At 46.7% G+C, this 27056-nt stretch overlaps 1 protein-coding gene across 2 annotated transcripts; it reads left to right on the top strand.

The window, feature by feature from the left end:
* Positions 1 to 256: 256 nt before the first annotated feature.
* On the top strand, positions 257 to 26910 carry ACTG2 (actin gamma 2, smooth muscle). 2 transcript variants are annotated; one of them, XM_008147435.3, is made up of 9 exons: positions 257 to 310; positions 11143 to 11304; positions 13052 to 13180; positions 18634 to 18744; positions 19031 to 19115; positions 20755 to 20916; positions 21729 to 21920; positions 23693 to 23874; positions 26691 to 26910. In XM_008147435.3, the coding sequence occupies exons 2-9, from the start codon at positions 11179 to 11181 to the stop codon at positions 26832 to 26834; spliced, it is 1131 nt and encodes a 376-aa protein (XP_008145657.1). In that variant the 5' UTR covers positions 257 to 310; positions 11143 to 11178; the 3' UTR covers positions 26835 to 26910. The 2 variants fall into 2 exon arrangements, with proteins under 2 accessions (XP_008145657.1, XP_054583953.1); XM_054727978.1 differs by lacking the exon at positions 257 to 310 and adding an exon at positions 7843 to 7932.
* The last annotated feature ends 146 nt before the right edge of the window (positions 26911 to 27056 follow it).

Raw genomic sequence — 27056 nt, forward strand, 5'->3', positions numbered from 1 at the left:
AGTTCTGTTTATGTGAGTGCAGCATAAAAGGAACAAATCCACCAGCACCAGGGATGTTGCCGCTCAAGTCCTTTTGCATACATTTTTCAAATGATAATTCACTCTCCCCAACCCCCCGGTCCCCACCTCCCCAAGGCCGGTTTATTGAAAAAACCACCTTATATGGTAATATTGCTAACACACCGTCAGCTGGCCTTTTTAGGGACTCTGTTTAAAGAAGATCCGCCTCTGGGGTTTTATATTGCTCTGGTGTTTATGCCAAAGACACACCAGCCCTCAGTCATCGGGAGACGGACCTCTCCTACGTTCGGTGAGTACAGTGCAGCGTCGCAGGCTCTGCCTCCTGGGGCTGCCTGGCCCCCTGGGTGCAGGAGGCGCCTCCAGATTGGCCTGGCGTCCATGACGCTGGCCCCGGTCACACGCGTCAAGGCCCTCCGTGGGCCGGCGAGCGCACTGCTGCCTGCTTCTGGCCCTGGGACGTCCTGGGGCCGGGCTTTTCCAGTCTGGATGGGCGCTCCCTGTCCTCGTAACGGGGTGATGGGTGGGATACAACATCTGCGGTCTCTACTCATCCTGCTGGCCAGGGGCAGCGCAGGTCTACACTCTCCTGTCCTTCGTCACAGCCCCGGAGGGCTGGGAGACTGTCGTAGGCGAGCAGATGCTGTTCAGAAAACCTGCTTCTTCTCAGGGTATTTAAGGCAAAGCTAATGATGGCCCCAGTGTCTGTGAGAGGTCTGCGTTGGGAATAAGAACGTATTTGCTCTAGTCCTCTGTGGGTCTCACTACCCTCTGACTTGAGCTTGGCTGAGGTGCACAGAACATTTTCTCCCTCCCTGAAGGCTGTAGGGTCCCTGGGGGCGGTGGGAAGTCAGGGGTGGGGTAGGAGCCAGTGCTCCATGGCATGGAGCAGTTTTAGGGCCGGGAGGAACATAGGAGCCTTCTAATTCATTCTCTGGTAAGGACACTGAGGCCTAGGGAAGGTGAGCGACTTGTCCCAAAGACACACCCAGCTGTGAAACCACCTGCCAATGCCGTTACCCACCACCACGCACACAAACACACACGTGTGCAAGTAATTAAGAGGAAAGCGAGCCCGAGGGGCCGAGGGGAAGGGCTCTGGGGTAAGGAACCCAGGACGCACAGCAGGACTGGAGGTAGGGCAGGGTTCCGTTTTGGAGCATCCTCTGCGTGGGGAGGGCCAACGGGCAATCGCTAATTTTACGCCGGTAATTTTCCACTTTGTGTTCCGAGTCTCTTTATGGCTGAGGCAGAAGGTGTAGTGGTGCAGGCCTTGGGTGCAGGCGGCGGGCTACCCAAGTTACCGGATGACCTCAACGTGCTGTCCTGTAGAATGGGAGCAATGGCAATCCGACCCACGTGGCAGTGCTGCTGTGAGGATTAAATGAGACAATACAAGTATCAAGTGCTCAGCTCAGTGCTATCAGGGCCTGACCCGGACTGCTCGAACTTCAAAAACCACCTGGAGGGCGTAGTAAGACACAGACTGCGCTTCACCCCAGTTTCTGATTCAGGAGGCTCGGGCAGGGCCCACTAATGTGCATTCCTAATGAGCTCCCAGGTGATGCTGAGCTGTAGGTTTGGACTGCGCTTTGCATAGGGAGGCTCTAAGGCAGTGGTTCTCAACTTTCCTAATGCCGCGACCCTTTAATACAGTTCCTCCTGTGGTGGTGACCCCCAACCATAAGATTATTTTCGTTGCTACTTCATAACTGTAATTTTGCTACTGTTAATGAATCGTAATGTAAGTATCTGTGTTTTCCGATGGTCTTAGGCTCTACAGCAGCGGTTCTCAACCTGTGGGTTGCGAGTCTAAGGGCTTGCTTTCATTGTTTGAATGGGTTTAGGCTTGGAGTTATCCCCTGGGCTGAAAAGAGAGCTCCCCACCCTATAACAGAGATGAATGGGTGCTGGAGAAACTAATGAGCAGAGAGATTCGGCATTGCCAGGCCTGGGAAACCCATGTGGGCAGCATGACATCCTAACCTTGAGGCACGGTTTCTTTCCTCCTTCCCTTTGTTCGTTCCATCAATATTTATTGAGCGCTTGTTATGTGCCAGACACTCTCCTGGACCCTTAGAGACAGCGTAGGGACTTCTGCAATCATTGGGAGAGGCAGAAAAACAGATGAGAATGTTGGAGTAAATAAATATACAAAAGGGCTCCAGGAGGAGCCCCTCACTCAGCCCAGGAGTTATCAGGGAAGACTTCCTGGAGGAGGGGTACCTGAGCTAGTTCCTGGAGTTGGGATAGTCCTGGTAGAGAGGAAGCATGTTCTTTGGGATTCTTTAAGTGGCTCAACTCTACTGAATTTGGACTTCAAGGCAGAAAGCAGGGAGAGCTAAGGTCAGAGGGGTGGGCAGGGCTGGATTACCAGGGCTTTCTATAGTACACTATAGGATTGGGCAAAGGGGGACTAGAGAAGGGTGACAGCGAGAGATCTGCCCTTTGAAAGGGCTGCTCTGGCAGCTGTGAGGAGAGTGGGCTGGAACAGGGCACGGGTGCTACTGCCTTGTAAAGTGTCCGGGGCTGGTGGTGCAGGGTGGCATGGAGATAGGATTAAGACATCCTGGGGATTGGTTGGGAGGGAGGAGCGGGGGAGTCGGGGTGTAAGGCATAGACTCCAGGGTGGGTGGTGCAATTCACTGAGGGACAATTCCAGTTTAGAGAGCAGTCCTGGAGGTAGAATTGAGGTGCCTGGGGAGGGCATGGGGTGTAGATGCCCTCAGGCAGCTGGCTCTGTGCATCTGGAGCCCAGGAGAGGGGTCCAGACTGAGTTGGGAGAGTGAATGAGAGGCCCAGGTAAAAGCCTGCAGAGCAGGTCCAAACCACAGAATCTGAGGATCAGAAATATCACTAACCAGAAGTTGTTTTAAATTGAATTAACATATATCAACCAAGTCCAGAGACCCTGCACTTAATTAAAGGTGCTGCTAGAATTTTTCACGGAAGGAAAAATTCTCAGAGACCTTCCTTTAAGGATGTAAACTTGCCGCTAATTTCTAAAACGTCTTTGGAAACTGGTGTAAATTCAATTTTCGATAATCATTGATTTGTGAAGTAGATCATTCAACTCCTTCCAATATTCTACAGACTTCATCCAGGGAGCCAGTGCTGATGGAGAAGAGTAGGAGAGATAAGAATGATTTTAGCAGCCTTTCCTTTAAACAGGGATGAGCAAACTTTTCCTGTAGAGGGTGAGGTAGTAAATATGTTAGGCTTTGTGAGCCTAAAAGTCTTTTGTAGCAACTACTCAACTCTGCCCCTGTAGCAATAGCAGCCATAGGCAGTAAGTGAGCAAACATGGGCGTGGCTCTGTTCCAATAAAACTTGACTGACAGGCACTGAAATCTGAATTTCCTATAACAATTCTCTTTGGCTTTTTGGCAACCATTTTAAAATGTCAAAACTGCCCTACTGGCGGCTCAGTGGTTGAGCACTGACCTATGAACCAGGAGGTCATGGTTCGATTCCCGGTCAGGGCACTTGCTTGATCCAGCAGGGGGCGTGCAGGAGGCAGCCAATCAATGACTCTCATCATCGATGTTTCTATCTCTCTCTTCCTCTCCCTTCCTTTCTAAAATCAATAAAATTATATATATATTATTTATATATTTTATTGATTTTTTTTACAGAGAGGAAGGGAGAGGGATAGAGTTAGAAACATCGATGAGAGAGAAACATTGATCAGCGGCCTCCTGCACACCCCCTACTGGGGATGTGCCCGCAACCAAGGTACATGCCCTTGACCGGAATTGAACCTGGGACCTTTCAGTCCGCAGGCCGACGCTCTATCCACTGAGCCAAACCGGTTAGGGCTAAAATTATATTTAAAAAAATAAAATGTCAAAACCATTCTTAGCCTGTGGGCCACATACGAACAGGCCTTAATTTGCTGATCCTGATTTACAATTTAGAAATCACTTTCATTTCCATGATTTTAGTTGATCCATCACCTTGGGAGATAGACGTTAAGGTTGCCAGAAACTGAAGGCCAGAGAAGGAGACCTGGGACTGGGCCGTGGGGAGGGGGTGCGGGAGGGAGGAGAAGGGCCAAGGAAGGAAAGGTGGAGGGAACTCAGGCCAGACCTTTCCAGCGGCCGGGAGGGGGATCATGCCTCTGTCTTCATATTTGCTTGGGCCGGGGTGGGGGGCGCAAGGAGATGAGTGAGTGAGCAAATTCTTTACATTCAAGCGTTTGGCTTTTGGAAAGGAGCGGGGCGCTGTGTTTCTGGTTTCGTGAAGTCCTCAATGAAGCCCAGATGTAGGACGTGCTGACGGAGCCGGAACACTTCCCTCAGCTCTCTGCGGGCGCAGAGCGGTTGTGACCCCGGGAAACCACAGGGCCCTTGGCTCTGGTCCCTCTGACATGCTCCCGTCCAGCCACACGTTACCAGCCAGCAGCTGGGGAGGGTGTAGGATTTCTCCCGGCGGAGACATTCCAGGGGAGTCTGGCTCCGTGGAAGACCCTTCTTCCCAGGGCAGCGTGGGGCCCCCCCCCCCCCGGGGAGGCCCACTCCAGGCCAGCAGCCCTGACCCGCCCTCGCCTCCCCCGCTTTTCATGTGGGCCCGCCTTCAAGAAAGCAGATTCAAACCCACCCGAAGTGTCGCAGCAGGCCGGCGCTGCTGACAGCGTGAAGTTGCTTGGTGGCTTGTCTCGGCTGCTGGAAAGCAAAGCCCAATGCTCTCTTTCTGTGTGTGGGCAACTCCGGGGGAGAGAAAAGGGTTCGCTGAAAAGCCAGACAGGTTTGAGCTATAAATCATGAGAGAGAGAGAGAGAGAGAGAGAGAGAGAGAGAGAGAGAGAGAGAGAGAGGAGAAATGCTGAGGGGACCCTCTAGCAAGACAGTCCCGGAGCTGTGGCTTTGCCTCTGGGCCACCTGCTGGCTTTCAAGGTTGTTTTCCCCCGCAGGGTGGACCCCTGCGAGAACACAGAGACATAGCTGCTTGCTGGACCGCTTGTGCAGAGAAAGCCGTCCCCGCAGGGCCCTCAGTCAGGCCCCCCGTGACCAAACTCTCACGATACTGGACTGTGGGGACCTGCGGATACCAGGGGCAGCGCAGACCAGGTCTGGGAGGGGGCCTGTCAGGTGGGGGTTGTCACCCAACATTTGTCATCGGACGTTAATTGAGCACCTACTGTGTGCGAAACACCGAGGCAAGTGCCGGGGCTCGAACCATAAATGTAGACGTAACCCTGGCATGGGAGGGGCCCAGAGCCTCGGCGACAAGAACACAGACCCTTTTGTGTTAGGGCTTTTGCTGCCAACAGGGCTGGAGAGATGAGAGGCAGAAGCGAAAACACCAAACATGGAGAAGTTATGAGCGCTTCCTTAAGGTGGTGAGAGAGGGGCAAGCCCAGGCTTTGGGACCTGCCTGGGGCGGGTGCCGGCCATGCCTCTTCCCCGCTGGGAGGCCTCAGGCTGCTTCCTCTCCCTTCTCAGAGACTTAGTTTCCCAATCTGTGAAATCGACATGAAAATACCTTCCCTCAGGGCTTTTGTGAGGACTCAATAGATAATGGATTTGAAAGGCCCCATTAAAAAAATGTTTTTTTTTAAATGCATTAACCAAAAATGGAAACAGGGAGTAGACTGCCATGTTTCACCTGACAAAGCAGCTGGGCCTTTCCCATCGCATCAGACATCCTGCTCTCTCCATGACGCGAGGTTTCTGGCAATTAGCTTACAAACCAATTTATTTCTTATTCAATAACTTTTTTCGACATTGAAGTTGTTTCCCATTTTGGTTATTCTAACCAAAGCTGTGATGAGCTGGCTCTTGGCCAAATCTTCCCACTTACCCATGAGTGTTTCCCAGGGGTAAGTCCCTAGAAGTGCCTTTCTGGAGTCAAAGACACATGCATTTTTATATCAAAAGATATACACAGTAGTTCACATGGAAAGTATTACAATAATTAATGAATAATAATGCAAGAATACACTGTGTCTCACATACGCACAACTGTAAACCTACTTTTGCCTCCCCCCCCTGGACATTATACACAAAAGATATATATTCATTTTAAGGCTTTTAAATAGCATTTTCCAAATTCACCTTCCACAAAGTAGGGCAGTTTGACACGTCAGCAGTGAACGCAAGCCCACTGCCCCACCCTTTTCCCCATAAGGGTGACCCCACGCGCCGGCCACAGCAGCCCAGCCAGGGGTGGGGTCCGCTTCTGCCTTGGCCCCGGCACGCTTCGGGCCGTCGTGAGACCCCGGCCCCGCTCACAGGCGCTGGGCAAGAGCTTTCCCAGTTTGGTTTCTTAGACGCCCAGGCAGGACCCCATGTTTGTCCTGTTAAATGGAAGCCGATTGGGTTCAGCTTGTTTCCTCCGCTTTCTGAGATCCGCTTTGGATTTGGTTCGTCCGTCCAGCATATTTCACGCCGCTCTCTCCCCGGTCTGTTTGATCTGGGAGTTTGATCAGCATGTGCTCTATGTTTTCATCCAACTCATTTATTAAAAGGGCACGTGAGAAAATGAACTGGAGTAGAGCCTGAGGCTCAGTTGGGTGGAGCATCATCCCGTACACGGAAAGGTTTCGGGTTCGATTTCCGGTCAGGGCACAAACCTAGGTTGTGGGTTCAATTCCCGATTGGGGCCCATTCAGGAGGCAACCGATCAATGTTCTCTCTCACACCAATGTTCCTCTCTCTCTTTCTCGCTCCTTTCCCCTTTCAGGTGAGGATTAAAAAAAAAAAAAAAAAAAGAGTCTGAGGCAAATCACTGTCTCCAAGCTGAGTTGATCCATCAATTAACCCTTTTCAGTAACCAATTCAGGCAACCACAACTATGCCCACTAGATTTATTGTGCAGCCCACTTGTTTTTATCAGCAGGATGCCACAGGAGACCTTGTCAGATGCCCAGATCACGTTAACTAGGCTCCGTGTCTCCCACCTTCTCCTGCACCGTAGTCCTGAGAGAACAGGGAGGGCTGTTACGCTGACATTTGCTCTTGGTAAACGATGACCAAATGTAAGAAGTCACGGCTTCTTTAAAAATGCTTTCTTACCCTGGCCGGTGTTCTCAGTGGTTAGAGCGTCGGCCGGTGCACAAAAGGGTTTCAGGTTCGATTCCTGCTCAAGGGCATGTACCTGGGTTGCAGGGTCGATCCCCGGTCCTTATCTTGGCACGAGTGGGAAGCAACCAATCGATGTGTCTCTCTCACATCAATGTTTCTCTCTCTCTCTCTCTCTCCCCTCCTCACTCCCTCTCTCCCTCCCTCCCTCCCTTCCTCCCTTCCAGTCTCTCTAACAATCAATGGGAAAATTTCCTCGGGTGAGGATTAACAACAACAAAAATAATGCTTTCTTGAATAGTGCCTCTGGAAACCTGACTCAAATATCAAGAGTATCTGAGGTTGTAGAGCTCTGCCTTCGTTTCCTTTTGAACATTGAACACTTTTTTGCCCACTTCCGGTCTAGCATCCCTTCACTTCTCCACTCTTCCAACATGGCAGGAGGCTGGCAGGTCTTCTCTGCAGCCCAGAATGGCTCGGATCCAGAGACGGCACTGCTCTGAGCAGCGAGGCGCTAACCTCCACTTCACCTCAGACCTCAATTTCCTCTTACCCACGTTTGTCCTACTTTGTTGTTCTGAAAACCTTTCTCCTTGACAGTCATTGGCTCATTGACTCATGCATTTGGATAACAAACATTTAGGAGCCCACCCTGTGACGGCCTTATGCCGGGCAGGTGCGCTGAAGAACCACCGGGGAATAAGGCAGACCTGGCTGCTGCCTTCACCGAGCTCGCGTGAGCCCGGATATGCAGCGTTGATCATCGCTCGGGCAGGTTCTAGGTGCTGGGGGGCAAAGAAGAGGGGCCACTAGCCAAGACCAGTGGCCAGAGAGGCCTCATGAAAATGCTGTGTCAACACAGAGGCCTGACAGGTGACAGGCGTAGCAAACAGGTGAGGAGAAGGATCTTCCAGACCCTGGGCCTAAAGGTTCAGAAGAGAGAGGGAGCGACACAGTTCAGAGAATGGAAAGGAACTCCACGTGGCCCACGTGAGGAGGAGGCGGAGGGGGCACAGGAGGGACGGTGAGCCTGGAGATGCAGGCAGCGGCCAGACCCCCATGGGCTTTGTGGGACAAGGCGGGGAGCTGGACTTGATCTCCATGGTCATGAGAGGTCATGAGGATCAACGAGGCAGAAGCAGAGCTGGACTCAGCAAGTCACAGCGGGCCGCTGTCCTCGTGTGCTCCGTGCTTCAAACATAACGGGAAGGGGCTTCCTTTCAGCCTTAACATCTATAATAATAATAATAAAAAAGCATAATATGCTAATTAGACCAGATGTCCTTCCAAACGACCTTCCGAACGAAGCCGGGGCTGTGAGGGAAGCCCAGGTCCCGGGTGCCAGAGGGAAGCCGATGCCGGCAGCTGGGGGAAGGAAGGCCTACTCTTGCATGAATTTTGTGCATCGGGCCTCTAGTTCTGTTAATAAGCTTCCGCTCAGTCTCGACGTGGCCTTTCTGACCTCATGTTCACAGGCCTGCGGCTCTGTCTCCTCTTTGCCTTGGTCATCAATTTCTCTGTCCCTCTTCAGCATAAGGCCATTGATGGGCCAAGACCAAGGCTTCCGTAGCACCCATCTTCTTCCCCTCCTGTGGTCCCACATCCTGAATGAAGCTCAGCTGGGGCTTCCTCCACCGCCACCTCCTCTTCCCACGCCTTGAGCCTCTTTTCTCTGGACTCCTGAAAGCTGGCCTTCCTAACCCCTCAGCTAGGGCCTCCCCACGTCCAGCCACGCCGCCCCACCCAGGCTTCCCAGGCTCGAAGGCAATGGGTTCTCTGCCTCCTGCGTGTCTTGCTTCTCCTTTATCACGGAGGCCAAGAATTGACCAGATGTTGTCTTTCAACCTCCCCCGAGAAAAGAACACCCGCAACAGATGTGGGGAAAATGAATTCCCTCCTCAATGTGCAGCCGTCCCAATCTCGGTCTCGGCATGGGAGGAGGACCCCTCTGTTTTCTCCATCGGAAGCAGCAGAGGGGCAGTGAGTCTCATCAGGAACCTCTTGCTTTCCTCTCCTCTCAGGCTGTCCCTCCCCACTCAGGTGCTTCTACCCTGAGGATTGTACGTTTCCCCTATACCTACTGCATCTTTCTCCCTTAACGATAGGTTACGTTGATTTTAATTATAAACTATTCATGAGTACAGTCTCCTTGTAAAAATGTAAACCATTACAGCTGGCACCTCCTCTCCCAGCCCCTTCCCACTCCAGAGGTAATCACTGTGATCAGTCTTAGACTCTTTTTTCCAGAACTTTTTGCTGTGTTTATATCCACAAATAGAAACTTATGGAAAATGCACCATATTGTTTTCACGGCTTGTTTTAAAAAATAACCTGCACAAATGGTTTCATGCTGTACATTCTATTCGGCAACTTGCCTTGTTCACTCAGTAGAATGGTTTAGAAATCTAGACACGTGAGCCCATAAAGACAGGCCTGGATCCTCTTTGAATTTCAGCACAGTATCCCATACTTTGGACTTTTGGGTGGTTCCAACTCGTGTGTTTCTCTAGATAAAGATGCCAGTTTTCCCATACCTTTGCCAACATCTGTTATAGAACTTTGAACCTTCACACTCTGATGCGTCTTGTTTCATTTGCACTTCCTTGATGACTAGTGCGGCTGTGCATCTTTTCATGCAGTTGTTGGGTGTTTGCATTACCTTCTCTGTCAATTATCCTTTAATCGTCTTTGTTTTTCTTTTGAGCCGTTTACATATTTCTTACTGATTTGTAATATATATATATGTGTATATATATATATATATATATATATATATATATATACACACACACACACACACACACACACACACACACACACACACACACTAGGGGCCCAGTGCACGAATTCGTGCACCTTGAAAGGAACTGTGAGCCATGAGTCTGCAGCAGGCACAGGGCAGGGTCTCGGCCTATCCTCCACGCCCCTGCCTGGCCCCTCCCGCAGCAGCCCCCAGTCCCCTGTCTGCTGGCAGCCCCGCTCCTGCTACTGCTGCTCCCACACGCTGATGGCACCAGCCCTGCTCACACCCACTGACGGCACGGAGCGATTGGGGCTGGTGCCAGCACCGGGAGGGACCATGGCGTGCAGGAGCAAAGAATTTTCCAAAACCACCAGAGGCTCCCCCCCATCCCCCCATCCCCCCACCCCCGATGACAACGACCGGTGCCCTGCCTTGGTCTGGCACCCCTGCTCACCTGCTCCACCATCCCACCATGGCCAACGCCCACCATGTTCCACACACGCCCCCTGGTGGTCAGCGCATGTCATAGCGACCAGTTGTTTGGTTGTTCTGGTTGTTCCACCATTTGGTCTATTTGCATATTAACCTTTTATTATATAGGTTAACCATATATATATATATATATATATATATATATATATATATATATATATATATATATATAGTAAATAATAATCCTTTGTTATATGTGCTGCACATTTTTTCAACTCCTTTCCTAACCTTCAAGTCTTTTAAGATTCTCTCCATTGAATTAAAGCTTTGTAGCCATTTGGAGCTTTTAAGAGGCAGGTAGATGCGTTTGCTAGAACTGCCATAACAAACTATCACTGACTGGGTGGCTTACACAACAGAAATTTATTTTTTCACAGTTCTCAAGGTTAGAAGTCCGAGGTCAAGGTGATGGCAGGATTGGTTTCTTTTGAGGCCTCTCTCCTTGGCTTGGAGATGGCTACCCTCTCGTGCCTCTTCACAGTCTCCCCTCTGCATGTCTCTGTCCCAATGTCCTCTTCTTATAAACACACCCATCCTATTGGGGTAGTTATATTGGACACCAGTCATATTGGATTAATGACCTCCTTTTACCTTAATTACCTCTTTAAAGGCCCTATCCCCCCACACACTCACACTCTGGCTGGAGGTTAGGACTTCAACATATAAACTTGGGATACACAATTCAGCCCATGTCAGCAGGGGAGAGGGAAGGGGCCCAATTGCCAGGGACTGGGAGGCCAGGTCCACACGGTGGCTCCTGGAACTGGGCCCTGGCTGCAGGTGGGCTCAGGCCTCAAAGTCAAGAAGACCGTCTCCAACATGTTCTTGACCATCAGTTGACTAGTTCTCTTCTCCCTCAACCCCAAAGGTGCTCCAGCCCCCGGTTCACGTGACCACACTCACCATGTGTGAAGAGGAGACCACTGCCCTTGTGTGTGACAACGGCTCTGGCCTGTGCAAGGCTGGCTTCGCAGGAGATGACGCCCCCCGAGCCGTTTTCCCTTCCATCGTGGGCCGCCCTCGCCACCAGGTGTGTGCTCGTCTGGACACAAGGCTTTGAGACGTTAGGAGTAAGCACTGCATTGTGGAGACTAAGCTGAGACTGTGTGTGTGTGTGTGTGTGTGTGTGTGTGTGACTGAGAGAGGATGAGTGTGTGTGTGAGAGGGTATGTGTATGTGTATTGAGGGTGGGATTCTCTCTTATGGTTAACTAATAGAGCAGGACCCTGTAAACAGAAATATGCAGAACCAAAAACGTCCGTCAGGCATGCAATGATGATATTATGTCTGGCTTAAGTCTTTAGGGTTGCTAAATTTGGAAGAAACCTTTAAAAATATATATGCAATTAAACAAACCCCTTGCCTTTAAGTAATGTATACTCATTTAAAATCATTTTTCTTGAAATAAAAAAAAAACTGGAAAAAGAAATGTATACTCCATGAAGATACATCCACAACTAATTTGAGATCATTGGCTGAAATAGAGGCAAAATATTTCATCAGGAGAGGGAGAAATTAAATCTAAATAGAGATCTGGCCAGTAGCTCTGTTGGTTAGAGTGTCGTCCGATCCTGACTCTCAAATACCCCATTGAGCACGGCAAGGTTGCGGGTTCGATCCCCGGCAGGGCACATACAAGAATCAACCAAAAAATGCATAAATAAGTGGAACAACAAATTGATGTTTCTCTTTCTCTCTTTCTCCCTCTCTCTCTCATCCTCGGTTCGATCCCCGGCAGGGCACATACAAGAATCAACCAAAAAATGCATAAATAAGTGGAACAACAAATTGATGTTTCTCTTTCTCTCTTTCTCCCTCTCTCTCTCTCATCCTCTTTCTCTCTAAATTTAATGCATTTTTAAAAATATGAATGGAGGAACAAGGGAAGGAGAAGACTTTCTGCAAAGAGGGATAACTGCCCGGCCAGCGTGGCTCAGTGGTTGAGCATCGACCTATGAACCAGGAGGTCATTTTCCTGGTCGAGGCACACGCCAGGTTGCAGGCTCGATCCCCAGTATGGGGAGTGCAGGAGGCAGCGAATCAGTGCTTTCTCTCATCATTGATGTTTCTATCTCTCTTTCTCTCCCTTCCTCTCTAAAATCAATAAAAATATATTTAAAAAATAAATAAAAGAAAAAGGAATAACTGAGGCTAAGGAGGATTTCAGCATGTGGAGAGAACACCAGGAGCAAAGATTTGGATGTTTAAAGTGTAAGCGTAGGGCCGTGGTCGGCAAACTGCGGCTCTTTGGGCCCTTTAGTGTGGCTCTTCCACAAAATACCACGGCCTGGGCGAGTCTATTTTGAAGAAGTGGCGTTAGAAGAAGTTTAAGTTTAAAAAATTTGGCTCTCAAAAGAAATTTCAATAATTGTACTGTTGATATTTGGCTCTGTTGACTAATGAGTTTGCCGACCACTGGTGTAGGGTATTTGAGGAGGGCAAGTACAAGTGTGTGTGTGTGTGTGTGTGTGTGTGTGTGTGTGTGTGTGTAGTAAGGTAAGGAGAGGAATTGTGTGGAGGAATTCTGCTCTCTCTCAGAAAATGATATTGTTTTAGGAGAAAAAAAAAGAGAGACAAGCTTACAAGAAATCCTCCACCTTCTCTCCTTATCTCCCTCATCCACTGGTGTCTTCTTCACCCGTATCTCCTGCTGTTCTGTTTCCTGGAGAAGAAGGACGTTTTTCCTACCTTCATCTTTCTTCAGAAACCCTCTGATGACTGAGTCCCTCTGAGGGGAGCCGTCAGCCAGTTCACATCCGTCCTCTTTTGTGTTGCAGGGTGTAATGGTGGGAATGGGCCAGAAAGACAGCTACGTGGGGGATGAGGCTCAGAGCAAGCGAGGGATCCTGACTCTCAAATACCCCATTGAGCACGGCATCATCACCAACTGGGATGACATGGAGAAGGTACTGGTGAACTCCCCTTTTAACATGCTCGTTTTAACGATGATACATCATTGTGACCCTCGTATCTCACAGTCCTCTGTGCCCTGTCAACTCTTCCTCTAAAACGCTTCTCACATCCTTCTTTCCTTCCTGTCCATGCCCATGGCCACACCCAACCAAGGATGCTGACATCTCCCACAGGACTATTGCCATGGCTTCCTGACTGGTTCCTTTGATTGGGTGTCTGTCTCACCCAGTTAATTCTCTACATGGCCGCACAGCTTCTCTTTCTAGAAACAGGTCATATCCTGTCATTCACCTCCTCAGGAATCTTCAGGAGCTCCTCACGAACCAAGAGAAGGTCCCTAACTTCCTGTCTGAGTCTGAGGACCTACCTTGTCCTGCCGAATTCCCAGCTTCATCCCTCGCACAGCCTTCACTCTAACCCAGTGCTTCTTCCTTCCTTCAAATGCTACCGCTGCCTCCTTTAAATATTTCCTGCCATGACCTCAGAGAGGTGCATTGATGCTATATTATGATGATGATTCTCTAATGAAAATCGTAGGTAAGATTCTCTCGGGGGTTTTCAAAGCCTTCTGTGTGTGTAAGAAAGTGTGGGGAAGGAGCACTTTTTAGAATGTAGTCTGTGATAACAAAATCATGTGTGCGAAATGCTAATAGAACCTTTTAAATATTCTTTTGATAAATTCTGCTGACAGTTGTCTGAGAGTTCTTGTTTTGCACTGACTGCCTTTTGAAATGTAATAGAGGGCTTATTGAGCAGACTGCCACTGGGAATAAAGAAGGTTGATTTGAAATCTGTAATTCACTGTACATTTCTCCAAATCCTCAATTCAGTCACTCTGGATGTGAGATAAATAGATAAAATACAATAGCTTTTGCTTCACACAGTGGAACCATTAAGAACAAAGACACGAGCCAGTGACAGGGAGATCTGGGAGCAAATCCGTCCCTTAAGGCTCAGTTTCCTCATTTGTGGAGATAAAAATACTTTCTTCATTAGGCTGCTTGGGAAATTGAATTAGGTGAATATTTAATATAATCCCAAGGTAGGGGACATACTTCATGCTCAATAAGCGGCACATACTATTTGTCTATACCTAACAATATATAAATCAAAAACATAACAGACAAAAACATTTTATTCATGGTAGTAACAATATGAACTCTTTTTTGTTGTTGTTAATCCTCACCAGAGGATGTTTTTTCCCATTGCTTTCCCAGGGAGAGTGGGAGGGAGGAGGGGAGGAGAGAGAGAGAGAGAGAGAGAGAGAGAGAGAGAGAGAGAGAGAGAGAGACATCAATGTGAGAGAGACACATCAATTGGTTGATTCCCACACAAGCCCCGACTGGTGAGCAGGGAGTGAACTCACAAGCCAGGTACATGCCCTTCATCGGGAATCAAACCCACTACCCTTTGGTGTGGGGCGGGGCGTGGGAGCGGAGACAATGTTCTAATCACTTAGCCACACTGTCCAGGGCAACAATATGAACTCTTTAAATAAACTACTAAAAATATAGTATGTGTCTTAAAAGAAAAATGGGCCCTAGCCTGTGTGACTCAGTGGGTTGGGCATTGTCCTGTGCACCAAAAGGTTGCCGGTTTGATTCCCGGTCAGGGCACATGCCCGGGTTGCAGGCTCAATCCCCAGTAGGGTGTGTGCAGGAGGCAGCCAATGGATGTTTCTCTCTATCTAGAATCAATAAAAAAATATTTAAAAAAAACAGAATAAGGTAAAGCTGTCAAATCTTCTAAAATTAATTTATGGGCTCATTGCCATTCCAATAAAAATCTCACAATTTTTAAATTGTACACATTTAAGGTATACAATTTGATGATGTGATATACATACACACTGTGTAACAGTCATCACATTCAAGTCAGTTAACACACCTGTCACCTCACATAGGTGTCTTTTTCTCGTAGTGAGAGCACTTGGATTTACTTTCTTGGCAACTTTTAAGGATACAACACAGTGCTGTTACCTATAGTCAACATGCTATACACTAAGTCTCCAGGATTTATTTAGCCTACATAACTGAGACTTTGCTCCCCTTGACCAACATCTCCCCATTACCCCCAACCTCCTAGTAACCACTATTCTACTCTCTGCTTCTATCAGTTTGACTAAAAAGAAAGCACAATTTTTAATTAGGCAAGATAATCATAAAGTATGTTTGAAGAAAGAAATAAGGCAAAATTTGCAAGAACAAAATTAACAAGAACAACTATGAAAGGAGACTTGCCATATCCAAATATCATCATACCTAATAAAATGGTAATATGCAAATTACCATCACTCCGCTATGCCCACGATTGGGCTGGCTGGAGGCGCGGGGGGCGGAACTCGGGGTGGCCGATTGCGTGGCTGCCGGCACCAGTTTTCCGCCAGCAGCAGTTTTCCTCTGGCCACCCGCCTGATCGGAGCGCCTCCCGATCGGAGTTCCTCTCAGGGTGGCCGATCGTGCTGGCGGGAGGCGCTCTGATCAGCGGGTGGCCAGAGGAAAACTTTTGCTGCTGGCGGATAACTGGTGCCGGCAGCCAGGTGAAGGAAGGTCTATTGCACGAAACTTCGTGCAACGGGCTCCTAGTTAAAGTATAATGTAGAGTTCTAAAAATTAAAACAATTTGGTACCAGCACAAAGATAAAGAGAAAAGGCATGATCAATGAAACTTCCAATACCAGGAAAAGATTACTCAGTAAATTATTCTGGGACAACTGATTACTTATTTTTTTTTTTTTAACTGATTACTTATTTGAGAGGTGAGGTATTTTTGTTTATTGCCCTTACTTCATTCTATTTCACCAAACACATATCATCATTGAATATAAAAGTTAAATGTAAAAACTCAAATGATAAAAAATATACAATATAATAAGTGTGAGTATCAAATTTCTGGTGTAAGAAGTCATAGAAAAAAAAGCATGACAAATCTGATTTCTTGAAACTCATACTTCTAGCATGTCAAAAATAAAGCCAAATTTAAAAGGTAAGCAACTAATTGCAAAAAAAACATTCACAAGTGCAATGAAAGATTGATATAAACAGCTAGTGCCAACTGATGATTAAAGAGACAAAGTCCACCAAACAAATAAACAAAGGATATGAACAGATAATTTCCCAAATAAAAATTATAAAAAGTTGCAAATCTGGAAAAGTTTAAACTCATTTGAAACAAATAAGAAATTTCAAAGTGAAAGTAGATATTATTTTTATCTATCAAATTATTTCATGTTTTAAGAGCGAGAACACTGGATACAGGTTAGGGTAAGATGCGCACTTTCTTATTCTGTAATTTAGCCTCTTTGTTGGTAGTAAAAATAAAAAAAGTCTTCCAATTGCCATATTCTTTAGCCTAGTCATTCCACAGTTAGAGTTCTTTTCTTTGGAAAACAACCTGAATAGAAAAAAGAAAATGTAATATGTACAAACATAGCTATCACAAGGTTATTTATAGATAAAAATGGAAGATACCATATGAATAGTAATATGATTAAATATATAATGGTATATGATGAAATATTGTATAAGCACTTAAAATAAGTGTTCAATATATTAAAATAAATATTTACTATGAAAAAGAAAATTATTTATGTTGAATTAACTGAAAAGTTCTAGGAAAACTGAATGTGGAAGTATAATAATAATAATATAATAATACATAAAACAAAAAGTACATGAAATAAGTAAATGGTGATAGTGATAAATTTGAAAATTGATAAGGGTGAAAGGTTAAGAAGAAGAAAAAAGTCAATTTTTTGTTGAGATATGGGAGATTTTTTTCCTAATTTTAACATTGTTTTTAAAGTACATTATAAAAACTCAAAAAAAAAAAAAAAAAACCCGGAAAAAAAACGAAGTGCAGATGTTTGCATTACAGAATGTTTTGCAAAGTCAATTTTTTAAATAATGTACTTTAAAGACTGTGAGTTGTGGGACTGAGAGATGCCTAGGAACCTGCACCTATAACAGTTATCCCAGGTGATGCTGATAGAAGGCATCTGGGGACCACATGTGAAGGAATACTGACATCACCTCGTTCAGACTGATTGCCATCTCCTTCGTGCCACTTGTGAGACTTGGGCCCCTGCTTGTGCCATTTCCTCTGCCTGGGGCGCCCTTCTCCGCCTCTGCAGACTTCCTTTGCCTTCAGGGCCCACCCAAACCCACTGACTGAACTGCCTCTGCCTCATTCTTCACTTAAAATGTGGGTGTCTTTGTATTTTGTCTTTTCTGCCCGTCTTTCTCCACGCATGAAACTAAAATCTAGGGGCCATGTCTGCTTCGTATCTGCACTCCTTACATTTAGCATCGTCCTGGCACAAAGCCAGTGGCTCGTAAATATGTGGGCACTGTGGAATCAAATGATCCTGTGCCCCATCTCTGAGAAAATCAAAGCCTTAGGTCCCGGGCACTCTTTGCCAAATGCCTCTGAAATTAAAAATGAAATCCCTCTGAAACTAAGAAATAAAAAACTCCTGTTTTGTGGTCCTGGATCACGGAAGAGGGACCTAGACCCAGAGAGAAGAAATAACTTCCTTTAAAACCGTGGTTCTCCACGGAGCGATTTGCCTCCCAGGGGCCTTTGTCTATGTCTGGAGACCTGTTTGCCTGTTACAAGATAAAGAGATGCTCCTGGCATCTAGTGGGTGGGTGCCAGGGATGCTGCCAGACATCCTAAACACTGGTCAGCCCCTGCAACGAGGAGGGTCCAACCTCAAGTAACGTGCTGAGGTTGAGAAACCCTGCTCTACACGGCCAGCCGGTCATAACATACAGAGAAGGTTCAAGTGTATCTGTCCGTTTCCCAGCAGGAGACAGTATACTCCCAGTTGGGGCTTGAGAGGTGATTTAGGGAAGGACTGCTTACAGAGATGTGCACAGAAAGGGAACCAGAAAGGGATGTTGAGGCACCCAAGTGCTAGTAACAGAGGGAAGCTCTTACTCCCCTATCCTGGGGGTGAGGGCGGTAGGAGGTGCACAGGGAGGGCAATGCCAGTAAAACTCCCTGAGAGCTGGAGCCCTGAAAGAGGGGCCACTTGGCAGGAGCTGTGCTCCTGAAAGGCCCCACTGTCCCCGGGAGAAACACACTCCTTCCCTCTCCAACCTCTTGCTCGTATCTTCTAGAAGCCAAACATAGGCAGGAGCCAGAAAGCAAGGAACACAGAGATGTAGGGGGCCTGGCCCCCCCAGGGCACAAAGCAGGGGAGAGAAAGGAGTTCATATGGACATAATCAACATGCTAGGTATATTGGCCCCAGATCTGAGTCCTGTCTGGGACCCTGTTGAGAAGGAATACAACCTCTAAATTTCAATCAGAAACTCCCAGGGCTGACCGTTCTCTCCAGATCCGAGAACACTGAGCCATACTCCCTCAGCACAGCGTATCCGTTGGCGGTTTCCAGCCCGCTGGGCGTCTGCTGGACTCATCTGACTTTTGTCCCAAACAGATCTGGCACCACTCCTTCTACAATGAGCTGCGGGTAGCACCTGAGGAGCACCCCACCCTGCTCACGGAGGCACCCCTAAATCCCAAGGCCAACAGGGAGAAGATGACCCAGGTAAGAGGCCAGCCAGACCCGAGCACCGGCACAAGAATGGGACGTGGACGCGCAACATGATCCTTTCTGCCAATCACACACCAGTGCAACAGAATTTTCTGAGAACCTGCCTGTGCATGGTCCATGCCAGGCGCTATGGGAGGTGGGAGTAGGGTAAATAGGCATATTCCCTACCCTTAATAAGATTCCAAAAAGAAAAAAATATATATATTCCAAACCCTTTTTGGGGGCCAAGAGGTGCTGTGATTTCTGCCAGACAGTCTTTAATTCTGCATTGCCCTTTCAGATCATGTTTGAAACCTTCAACGTCCCTGCCATGTACGTCGCCATCCAAGCCGTGCTCTCCCTCTATGCCTCTGGCCGCACGACAGGTGAGTAACCCTGTTGTTGTAATCGCGCCCTTTCTGACTTCAGAGGGAGGAAGGGAAAGAGGTTCCTGCTCAGAAGAATCACAGGGACAGCCAACATCCAGGGGAAACCTTGCACTGGGCCAACAGAAGGGAAGCCCATGTGGAGGGAAGCATGCCCAGTGCAGATGGAAAGGGTTTGCATGAACAACCGTGACTGGTACATCCAGCAAGGGCCATTCCCTCACAGCAGTCAGTCTGGGAGCTTGTACACACTTTCCAACAATACTGGGATGTTTCTGCTCGTGAAGCAGGAATAGCAAAAACTGTGATGGCGGAATTGCAAGTATCCTTGGTGTGGAAAGGTGCTCAGGGAAACAGAGGGGCTTAAGAACAAAAGTTTTCAATAGGAACTTGACAGCTTGAATATCATTCAAACATTCACTTGTGTATTCTTTTCTGTGCTCCCTTGTTTGTTTGGGTTGGGGTTTTTTCCCTTACTAATATTCATTCATGTATTCATTGAGATGTTCATTCATTCATTCATTCATTCATGCATGCATGCATCAGATATTTTCCAATCCTGCCTACCATGTGCAAACACTGCACCACTGACAAACAAGACAGATCCAGTTGTTATGGAGCTCACAGTCTAGCGGGGAAGAGACAGAGTAAACGATAATTTCACTACAGGTGATAAGGACAGCCATAAGGAAGTACGGGTATATACAGTTTTGTACCCTGTGCTTTGCACTTGATTTTGTCGTAAGCATCATGTCTAATGGCCACCTGGAAGCCATTGTATGATGGCTCCATTATCTATTTACTTATTTTACCATTTGTCTGTTGCTGGGCCTTTACATTGTCTCCAATTTTTCTTGTTTAATATAAGATATGCTGTGATGGACATCCTTGAATAAGAGTAAGCTACTGGTCCCTGGATATTTATTTTACCTCTGGCCCGTACTAAACCATCTTATTTGCTCTAATCATTTTTCAGCTGCTTCTCTTCTAAGTATACAACCACATCATCTTCAAATAATGACAATTTTGTTTCTTTTTGATAATAATACCTCTTATTTCCGTTTTGTGTCTTATTGCCATGGCTAAAGCACCCAGGACAATAGTAAATAATAATAAAATAATAGCATTGTAATGTTTCCCCATCAATTATGATGTGGCTGTAGAATCAAGAGAAATAGCTTATGCCGAGAAAGCTTATTTCCCTTCATGGTTTGCTAAAAATTTTATTAGTAGGGAATTTTAATTTTTTTCAAATGGTTTTTATAGTTCCTATGAGATCTAACATTCTAATTGCTTGTGCATATGTGTTAGTTTGGTGCCTGAAAGATGTACAAATTACCCAGTCTCACTTAAAGAATGCACAGTCCAGATGCAAATTGACAAGTGTGCATTGTTGTGAAAGTGTTTCAAGGAGTACAAGAAGAGGAGACATTCTACTTGCTTTCCATAGGCCATAGTCTCATTCGGGAGAATAAATTGATGTGCACACAAGAATATGATTGATTATTCTTCTGATGGGTGAATTTTCTCAGCTACTAAAGAAAAATATGGTCGTTGAAAATCATGGGTAAATGGTCCCAGAAAGAGACCGATGAAAGACAAGAAAAGTTTTAACAGGTCCTATCCCCTCTGTCCATAGGCATCGTCCTGGATTCAGGGGATGGCGTCACCCACAATGTCCCCATCTATGAGGGCTACGCACTGCCTCACGCCATCATGCGCCTTGACCTGGCGGGCCGCGACCTCACGGACTACCTCATGAAGATCCTCACCGAGAGAGGCTATTCCTTTGTGACCACAGGTATCCAGCCCCTTTCCTGATTCTGAGCTCAGCTCAAAACCAAATCTGATCGAGGACCAGAAGTTCCCAGGCCTGATGAGAAGTTTGTGGCTATGTGTCCTCAAACTATCTTGGGGTAGACAGGAAGGCTCCAGCCAGAGGCTGGGCCTATGGGCAAGACCAGATAGGCAAGGCAACCTTATTTAAGAGGAAAGTTCCCAATCAGGACACCCTGGGGAGGGGAACAAGGCTTAGACCTACTTATGCTAAGCGCCACTCGCTGAGCCCTCCTTAAGTGCCCTTTCACAACATCCCTTCTTCCCAGGGACCTGCTACCTCTGTCCATGTCCACACCAGGATCAGAGCTAGTTTTCAGTAATGCTGAATGGTAGTAAGATCTGGGGATGCATTTCATTAACTAGGGGCATTTATAGTTCATCTGGAACAAGCAAGGTCTGAATATCTAAGGGGACAGTATCATGCCTCAGTGGCCACCCTGGGAAAGAGAGTATTTAGGTAGGGGCCTTCCTAAATTCTGTAAGATCACAATGTGTAGGCCTACATCTAGACCAGAAGTGTGTCCTGCAAGGCCCTCAGGAAGGCCTGCAGCGCTCTCAGGGCAGAGCGAAGACAGCAAGGGGAAAAGCCCATGCAACATTTTGCTTGGGAATCAAGGCTTTGAACCCCCACTTTCGGAAGAGGAATAAAAAAATTAACATTCATCCTAAGACTGAATCCAAAGCAGAAGTAAGAAGGAGGTTCTCACAGAGATCAAAATGGGACAACCAAACTAACAGAACTGAGTATCTACTTTCTGTTATTTCTCCTTCCAGCTGAGCGAGAAATCGTGAGAGACATCAAGGAGAAGCTGTGCTATGTGGCCCTAGATTTTGAGAATGAGATGGCCACGGCAGCCTCCTCCTCCTCCCTGGAGAAGAGCTATGAGCTGCCAGATGGGCAGGTCATCACCATTGGCAATGAGCGCTTCCGCTGCCCCGAGACCCTCTTCCAGCCTTCCTTCATTGGTGAGGTGCTGCCCACAGTCCCTGCCAATCAGGAGGGCAGGGTGGAGGGGTGGGCGTGGGATGGAAAGAGAAACACCAGGAGTTACGCACACTTGGTTTATTGTTTATACATAGCCCATATTTTTCCAGGAAGCGCCAAAAATACATAAACAATACAGCTGGGTAAAATCTAATTTTAAATAAAAGAGTAAGGAAATCAAGATAAAGGAGAGGGAATATAATATGAAACTAAGAATGAGGCTAATAAACAAAACACTTCTTGGACCGCGCAGCAGTTAGGTCATGAGGTTGAAATTTATAGCAGTAAACAGGATGGGCTTGGGGCAGACCTGGTTTTAAGCCCTGACTCTGCCTCTTTAAGCCCTATCACCTTGTACATGTTACCATCTTCAAACTTCAGTTACCTTATCTGTAAAGTGGAAATAATGATAGTACCTACTAAGTAGGGTTGTAACAAGGGTTAAATAAAAGAATAATACAAGGACAACTCTTCGCTGAGGAGTGTATAAGAAGAGGTGGGCCTGTAGCAAATGTTGATATACAGTGTAGTGGTAAATAGCAAACTGGACAGAGTGCTATAGGCCTAAGAAACCAGGGAAGACTTCTTAGAGAAGGTGAATATTTGGACAGAACCCTGAAGAATGATTATCATTTTATGGTATCCAGGGATGGATGAGTGCAGAATAGGGAATGACATACAATACTGATTGTGGTATGTGCAAAGGCATGGAGGTGTGAAACGTCATGTTTTATTTGGGACATGATGGAAGAATTCTGTGTGTATGTGTGTGCATGTGCACATGTGTGTATGCATGCCTGTTGTATGTTTTCACACAGGGGGAAATGGAGAGAATGGCTGGACCACACTAAGAATATGGGGGCTAATCATACCAGCAATGGAGATCTCCTGAAAGCTTTTAGGCAGCAATGTAGCGAGGTCAGGTTTGTATTTTAGGAAGATTCTTCTATCTACTACGTGAAATTATATCATAAGGACAAAAGACTAGAGGTGGGAGGCCAGGTAGGTAGGCATGAGCTGGTTTGGCATGTAGGAAGATCCCTGTGCCAGACTAAGTTAGCTAAATGTCAACCTGTAGGCAATGGAGGGCTATCAAAGCTGATATGATGGGTAAATGCACACAATGGAATATAAAAGAGAATAAAGTACTGACACAAGCTGTAACATGGATGAAGCTTGAAAACATGCTAAGTGAAACAAGCCAGACACAAAAGGTCATATAGTGTATGAGTCCATTTATATGAAATGCCCAGAATAGGGAAAACTATAGAGACAGAGAGTAAATTAGTGGTTGCCTAGAGATGGGGAAGGGTAAAAGGGAAAATGGGGAGTGTCTGTCTGCTAATGGGTATGGGGTTTCTTTTGGGGGGTGTTGACAATGTTCTAAAATTACATTGTGGCAATAGTTGCACAACTCTGTGATTATACTAGAAACTACTAAATAGTACACTTTAAAAAGGGTAAATATAATGGCAAGTGAATTATATCCTAATAAAGCTGTGAAAAAAGATGATGCAATAAAAGTGTTCCTTTAGAAATATACCTCAGGCAACAATGTGAAAGATCCATCAAACAGAGAGAAACTAAAGGCAGGGTGATGGCTAGTTAGAGGGTCTGATCTTAATGCATTTGGGAGATCATTAAGGACCCGAACTACCATTAATTGCAACCACAGAAGGGGGTCACTTGAGGAGCTGAAAATGAGGGTGTTTGTGAGTGATGGATGTTAACTAGAAACCATGATCTCCACTAGGCATGGAGTCTGCCGGAATTCATGAAACAACCTACAATTCCATCATGAAGTGTGACATCGACATCCGTAAGGACTTATATGCCAACAATGTCCTCTCTGGGGGTACCACCATGTACCCTGGCATTGCTGACAGGATGCAGAAGGAGATTACAGCCCTGGCTCCCAGTACCATGAAGATCAAGGTGGGTCTTCACCCAATTCCTTCCATCCTGTTCTCTGTACAGTGACCTGTCTACCTGGGAGATGCTCAGAGTCCAGTTGCCAGGCCTGCAGCTCAGTGGCCTCCTGGGTTCCGCATCATCCCGGTCTGGGACAAATTTCATCTCGGAGGATTATGTTCCTTGGGCACTGATGAGTTGGAGACACTTTATTTATTTATTTATTTATTTTTTTTATATATTTTATTGATTTTTTACAGAAGGGAGAGGGGAGAGGGATAGAGAGTTAGAAACATCGGTGAGAGAGAAACATTGATCAGCTGCCTCCTGCACACTTCCTACTGGGGATGTGCCTGCAACCAAGGTACATGCCCTTGACCGGAATCGAACCTGGACCTTTCAGTCCGCAGGTCGACGCTCTACCCACTGAGCAAAACCGGCTTCGGCATGGAGACACTTTTAGCATGGGCTCTCAAACATAATCACATGATGTCATATGAGAAGGGGGTGAAAGAATCTGGAATGAAGAGAATATTGAGCTGGTTGAGGAAGAAATCAAGAGGAGGGATATAAAAAATAAAAGAGGAGGGAAATAGAGGGGAAGAAACTTTAAAAAGGAGTTGGGTGTTACCCCAAAGAAGGGTGAAAGTTTCAAAAAGAAAGTTTGGCCATGGGGCAGGCTGCTGGTTTGAACTCACGGGGACATTCCTGGATTCCTGGATAGTGTGTTGTCCCAACGTGGCCATAGCCCTCCCCACACTGCTTCTTACCAGGGCTTCTCCCCTCGTTGGCCTCGGTAGGATGGAAGCCCACTTGTCTTACTGCTTTTCCCCGCTCTGGTCCCAAGCAATCAATAATACAGTCCTTTTTGAGGGCTTCTAGGAACTTTGGTGCTAATGGGTTTGGAAGGAGTTGGGAATAGAATAGAGATAACAAAAAAGGTCGGAAGTTACAAAGTCTCACAATAACGTTGGTCTCTGGGGAGTAGGCCTGATCTGAGGAAGTATATGCTCTTTGTCAGTCTTCTAAGAACCTTCTTCACAAAGGAAGGCTGCCCGGGCCTTCCTCCCGCCTAGCAGATGGAGCTCAGCACAGGGAGGCAAAGTAGGACACCAGAAAACAGGTGAGAACCTGTGGTCCCTTCTCAGCTGGAGCCAGTGGGACAGCCACATTACTGAGGCCTGCCACATGGAGCTTTTTACCAGGACCCACACCTCGCCTCACCCCCAGATTCTAGTTCATCAGGTCTGAGGTAGTCCCACCACCTACAGTGATAAACGAGCACCAGTGATTTGATGCCTATCCCCATTTGTGAGCCACTGCCCTGAGTTTAACAATATGTGCCAGCCTTCAAGGGGCCTAGGATCTAATTAGTGGACATAATCAATGAAAGGAAACTTGAATAAGGCAAGAGGAGGGGAAAGGGCACTCCAGGCAGGGGAAATAGGATGAGCAAAGGTGCTCAGGGGTGTGTGTGCATGTGTGAACATCCCAGACAAACTGGACAGCAGGATTTGTGTAGAGGAATTGGGGGAGATGTAGCAAGCCTCGAGGATATGGAAGAAGAGATGTGGGTGGGGGTAGGGCTGAGATTGAGGACCTCAAACCCAAGACAGCCCAGAGTTTTCTCACAACCAGAACTGCCCAGCAATAAAATCTGCTACATTTTTAGTGGCTTTGCCAGTCCTTGAGGTATCTACTCAAGGAGTGATGGGGTGACTTTTGTCTGCCTGAATAAGATAACTTCTAAAGGCCATTCTTATTCTGCAATCCCATGATCTCTGTAACGTAAGAAATCTGTAGAGAGATTTTAAGGAGACAAAAAAAATCAATTTAATTTTTATTTTGGTCTAGCACTGAATTCTTAGACCTTTCAGATTCTGAGAAGTTAGTTGAAGAAGTGCAGTCCTTCTAGATCTACTTTTAGGTGGAGTTCAAAGTTGTTTGCCAGGACAACCAATTTCTAAAGGCTAAGCTCAGTGACAAGAATGAACAATGTATGTATGAATTTAAGAACTTCTCATGTACAAGTGGCTGTTGACAGATGAAGTTCAAGGGTCTGAGTAGATAAGCTCATACTCAGAAATGGAGGAAGCTGTTCATGCATTCAATTCCAGGAAAGAACAGAACAGTACTGCCCCTGTAGATGTTGGTGTTGGTCAGCTATTGCTGAGTAACAAGCAACTATGAAATCACAGGGCACATCACCATTAGCATTTATTGCTCATGCACCTGCAGGTCCATTTGGAGTCAGCAGACCTAGGTCAGGCTTGGCTAGGCAGCTCTGTAGGTCCAGCCAGCTCAGGTCAGGTCCATATCTCTCACTCATTATGGGACTTGGGCTGAAGGGCCAGCAGCTCCTCGGGGAAGTTTTTTTTTCATGAAGGTGGCAGAGGCACAAGAGAGTATGCCTGTGCATGCCTGAAGGACATTTCAAGATCCTGTTTGGGTCATGTCTGCTAACATTTCACTGACCAAAGCAAATACAGAGCCAAGCCCGAAGTCACATGGTAGAAGAGTACAATCTTCCTATGGAGGGGTGGGAGTGAAGATTTGGGCAATAATCCAATCAACCACAAGGTTTACCCTGTTTCTTTCTTTCTTTCTTTCTTTCTTTCTTTCTTTCTTTCTTTCTTTCTTTCTTTCTTTCTTTCTTCCTTTCTTTCTTCCTTCCTTCCTTCCTTCCTTCCTTCCTTCCTTTCTTTCTTTCCTTTTTTTTTTTTTTTACCATGGAGTCAGTCCTTTTCTGGGGCAGCCTGGCAGTTTGATGAGATGATTCTGGGACCACCTTCCTCTTCCCTTGGGGACTGATTGTGATTCATCACGTTTGCTCTTTGCAGATTATTGCTCCCCCGGAGCGGAAGTACTCCGTCTGGATCGGAGGCTCCATCCTGGCTTCTCTCTCCACCTTCCAGCAGATGTGGATCAGCAAGCCAGAGTATGATGAGGCAGGGCCCTCCATTGTCCACAGGAAATGCTTCTAAAGTCAGAACAGATTCTCTGGGGATCTCCTTGAGACTGCTGTTACAAATCATGAAACATTAAAACCTGCAAGCCTTATTCCTGTGTGTGGAGCTCTTTCCCCGTCCTCTCCAACCCCGGGCTATGTCTCACACACCGAGCGAGGGCTTTTCACATTTTATTTCTCATTCACACATAACCCTGTGAGATAGGTACTATTATTGCCTCCGTATTACAGATGAAGA

This window comes from Eptesicus fuscus, chromosome 16, assembly GCF_027574615.1.
Source record: "Eptesicus fuscus isolate TK198812 chromosome 16, DD_ASM_mEF_20220401, whole genome shotgun sequence".
In the NCBI taxonomy this organism is placed as follows: domain Eukaryota; kingdom Metazoa; phylum Chordata; class Mammalia; order Chiroptera; family Vespertilionidae; genus Eptesicus; species Eptesicus fuscus.

What these genes read in the sequence shown, in the direction of transcription:
- ACTG2 (XM_054727978.1), top strand. Translation starts at nt 7,879, where the DNA reads ATGAAAATGCTGTGTCAACACAGAGGCCTGACAGGTGACAGGCGTAGC. An exon ending in GTGACAGGCGTAGCAAACAG is followed by an intron (nt 7,933 to 11,142) that starts GTGAGGAGAAGG and finishes TCAACCCCAAAG; the next exon opens with GTGCTCCAGCCCCCGGTTCA. An exon ending in ACAGGGAGAAGATGACCCAG is followed by an intron (nt 18,745 to 19,030) that starts GTAAGAGGCCAG and finishes TTGCCCTTTCAG; the next exon opens with ATCATGTTTGAAACCTTCAA.